General features: G+C 51.9%; 1 protein-coding gene across 1 annotated transcript; it reads right to left on the bottom strand.

Annotated features, from left to right (window-relative positions):
• Positions 1-1,536: 1,536 nt before the first annotated feature.
• LOC143342907 (uncharacterized) lies at positions 1,537-2,824 on the bottom strand. Its single transcript, XM_076767232.1, has 3 exons — positions 2,036-2,824; positions 1,648-1,738; positions 1,537-1,586 (listed from the first exon to the last, which is right to left on the bottom strand). Exons 1-3 carry the CDS (start codon positions 2,822-2,824, stop codon positions 1,537-1,539), a joined length of 930 nt encoding a protein of 309 aa, XP_076623347.1.
• Between the last annotated feature and the right edge of the window lie 896 nt (positions 2,825-3,720).

Raw genomic sequence — 3,720 nt, forward strand, 5'->3', positions numbered from 1 at the left:
CTGCTATGTAAGGTTTATGAGCTGCTTTTCCTCGACCGGCGGAGTCGCGGACACGGTATGGTCCAGCGTAATCTACTCCGCAGTTCGAAAAAACTCGTGCCTCGCGACTGCGTTCCGGAATTAAATCCTGCATTATCTGCGTAGAGGCGTTTGCTTGCCATCTCACGCATCGTATGCAATTATGGATAACCGTACGCGCCGCGTTACGACAACCGATGATCCAGAATTTCTGTCTCACCGTGTACATGGTTAATTGCAAACCCCCGTGTAACGTATCAACGTGACATTGCCGGATTATCATGTTAGAAACATGATGCTTTGGCAGAATTACCGGGTGTTTTGTTTCCCATGCAAGTGCTGCATTCTCCAGCCTTCCACCCACTCGCAAGACGTCTTTTTCGTCGAGGAAAGGGTTGAGGCTTTTTAACGGAGACTTTGCAGGAATTCCCTTCCGCTTTTTTAAGCTTTGGTACTCTTCCGCAAAGTGCATGCGTTGTAAATAGCGCACAATTCTTTCTGTTGCACGCTGTAATTCCGGTGCTTCGACGATTTTGGCACCGAAAGACCGCCGCTCCCCGTCCCACGTCCTTTTTAGACGAAGACAGTAGGCGGTTACGCGGAGTAGCTTACTCCATTTGGAAAATCGGAATACAAAATCCCATTCCTTTTGTGGAGTTGCTACGAGGGTATGCGATACGCGCTTACCCTCCTCGGTCTCGATCGAAGCGGGCATTTTTGGCCAATTTTCTTCCGCTTGTCGAAGCCACGTCGGCCCGGAAATCCAGAGCTCCGACTGAAGGAGTTCCGACGCGTCCACCCCACGCGAATTTAGATCCGCGGGGTTCGAGCGCGTGGGAACATGATGCCATTCAGCGTTCGGGAGTAATGTCTGGATTTTCGACACTCGGTTGGCGATTACAACCTTCCATGTCGATGCATGCTTCCTTAACCAAGCCAATGCAATCGTGGAATCTGTCCAGCAGATTACGCGGTGCACTTTTATCGGAAGTGACCGCTGCACGTGCACCACCAGCTCGGAGAGGAGTGCCGCCCCGTTTAATTCGAGGACTGGGATGGACTGCGTTTTAATCGGAGCGACTCGCGTTTTTGCCATCAGCAACGTCGTAAAAATTTCGTTGCTTATCGTCGTCACGCGTAAATACGTGACGGCCGAATAGGCCGCGAGCGAAGCGTCGCAGAATCCATGCAATTCTACTGACACCGTATCAGCTCCGAAACATATCCATCTAGGAATTTTTAGCTCCTTTAAGCTGCTCCAATCCGTACAGAACGCATTCCACGTTTTTTGCGTATTCGCGGAGATTTGATCGTCCCACTGGATTTTCTCCAGCCACTGAGACTGCATCAAAATCTTCGCGCGAATTACAACCGGCGAGAGCCAGCCGAGCGGATCGAAGAGCTTGGCAATTTCCGAAAACAAATTTCTTTTTGTCATCGGTGATGCCGAGGGTTGGAACCGTTGGAGATTGAAATAGAAATAATCTCCAGACGGTATCCATCGTAAACCGAGCGCTTTTAGTTCAGAATCATCGAACAAAGTGAGGTCAACGGCGTGGGAGTGAGCGCTGTGGGGAATATTTCGCAATAATTGTGGCGAATTTCCTGCCCACTTCAGCTCAAACCCGCCTCCTTGGAGGAGCTCGCAGACTTGTGTGCGGATTTTCTCCAACAAGGATTTATCAGGTGCTCCCAGGAATACATCGTCGACGTAAATGTCCTTCTCGAGAATCGGAGCGGCAAGCGGAAATTTCTTTCCATCCTGTTCCTTTAATTCGAGGAGGGTACGCATCGACAAGTACGGGGCGCACGCCGTTCCGTATGTAACGGTATTTAACTCGAACGCTACCAGCTGTTCGGTTTCGGGTGCATTCCATACTATGCATTGAAAACGACGATCCTCAGGGGCGACGAGAATCTGTCGAAACATCTTCTCGATATCAGCCACCAACACGTATTCGTACAAACGCCATCTCGTTAATACCGAGGTAATATCGTTTTGTAATTTCGGACCTACGTGTAGGATGTCGTTTAGGGAGCGTCCACCCACTGTCCTGCTGGTCGCATTAAAGACGACTCGCAATTTGGTGGTCGCGCTGTCCGTGCGAATGACCGCTCGGTGCGGAATGTAAAGTCTAGTTTGGTCAATAGGTTCGATACGCGACATATGACCTAAAGACTCGTATTCCGCTAGAAACTCTGCGTATTCTTTACCGAGAGTCGGATTCGTGTCCAGTTTCTTCCTCAGCCTTGTGAGAGCGGAAAGCGCGATATGGAAGGAATTTCCCAACGCTTCTTCCGGTCTCGGGCAATTGAGGGGGAGTCGAACTACAAACCGCCCAGTTTCGTCACGGGTAACGGTTTTTTGAAAGAATGCTTCGCACTCCTCTTCTGCTTTGGTATGCGTGGAGGTTGCGGGAATTTCTTCCATTTCCCAGAACTTTCGAACCGCTTGATCCAGCGATTCGAGTACGGTGCAGTGCAGCGACTGCACCGTGTTCTGCGCACCACTTGCTGCGTTTGTCGGCCCGGATATCACCCAGCCGAATGCAGTTTCTTGTGCAATGGGACCTGCATCGTTTATGCGACGGAATCCCGCTCGCATAATCTGTGCGTATAAGTCCGCACCGATCAAAATTTCAATGGTTTGATCCGATGCGGGGTCGGGGTCGGCAAGCGGTAATTCCAGGAACGCTTCGTATCCGAGCGTTCCTACCGATGGAGTCGCGTAGGTCGTGATTTGAGGCACGACGTACGCATCAGCCACACACATCGGTTTCTCACCGTCTTTTGCGCCGAGACTCATTCCGACACTGTACTTTATCGATCGGGTTCGGTCACCCCCTAGGCCCGTCACCGTAGCTGGGGTTTTCCTCCGCGCGAGTTTGAGGTCATTCACCAAACTCGCGGATATGAAGGACGTTTCCGATCCTTGATCGAGTAGGGCGCGCGCGATTCGCGTCGTGCCATTTTTGCCGAACACTTTAACTCGGGCGGTCGCTAATAGCACTGGCCTCGGTGCGCCTGTATCAAGAGCGGTACAGTGCGACGTAGAGGCGGGCGTTGTTTTAGCACTCGCCGAAGTGTTGGGTTTCGGCCTCGATTTCGTAGGCCGACGGGATTGGTCATTAAGACGCCGCTCTTCCCGGTTGCCGACCTCACTTTTTGGTTACGGCTTAGTCGGTTGAGCTTCCCGTTTTACCTCGAAGTGCAGCAGGGAATGGTGCATCCCGCCGCACGTCGTACATGCCGTGGAGTTTTTGCATTTGGTCACCGTATGAGTGGTGCCCAGGCACTGGATGCACCACCGGCGACCTTTCACATACTGACTGCGCATTTTTGCAGTCAATATTGCAAAATTTCGGCAGTTCGGCAAACTGTGCGGCCCGTTACAGAATCCGCACAATTGAGTGGGCGTTGTTCCAACCTGCCTGACGTTATCGGAACCCGTTCGTCGTGGCTGTTCAGCCTGGACGTTTTCCATGACAACGTTATGGCTTCTCACGTTCTTCGAGGCGGCGCTGACTTCCCACGCCGCGCTTCGATTACGCGTGGATTTTGTTGGAAGCCCCAAGGCAGCTTTTCTGCGCTCCTCGTTCATGGAGAGCAAGGCACGTGACCGTTTGTCCACGAATTTCCTTACGTCCTCGAACGTAGGATAATCGGGCGAGAGGTCTAGCGTTTTTTGCCATTCCAGCTCCA

This window comes from Colletes latitarsis, chromosome 1, assembly GCF_051014445.1.
Source record: "Colletes latitarsis isolate SP2378_abdomen chromosome 1, iyColLati1, whole genome shotgun sequence".
Classification (NCBI taxonomy): Eukaryota; Metazoa; Arthropoda; class Insecta; order Hymenoptera; family Colletidae; genus Colletes; species Colletes latitarsis.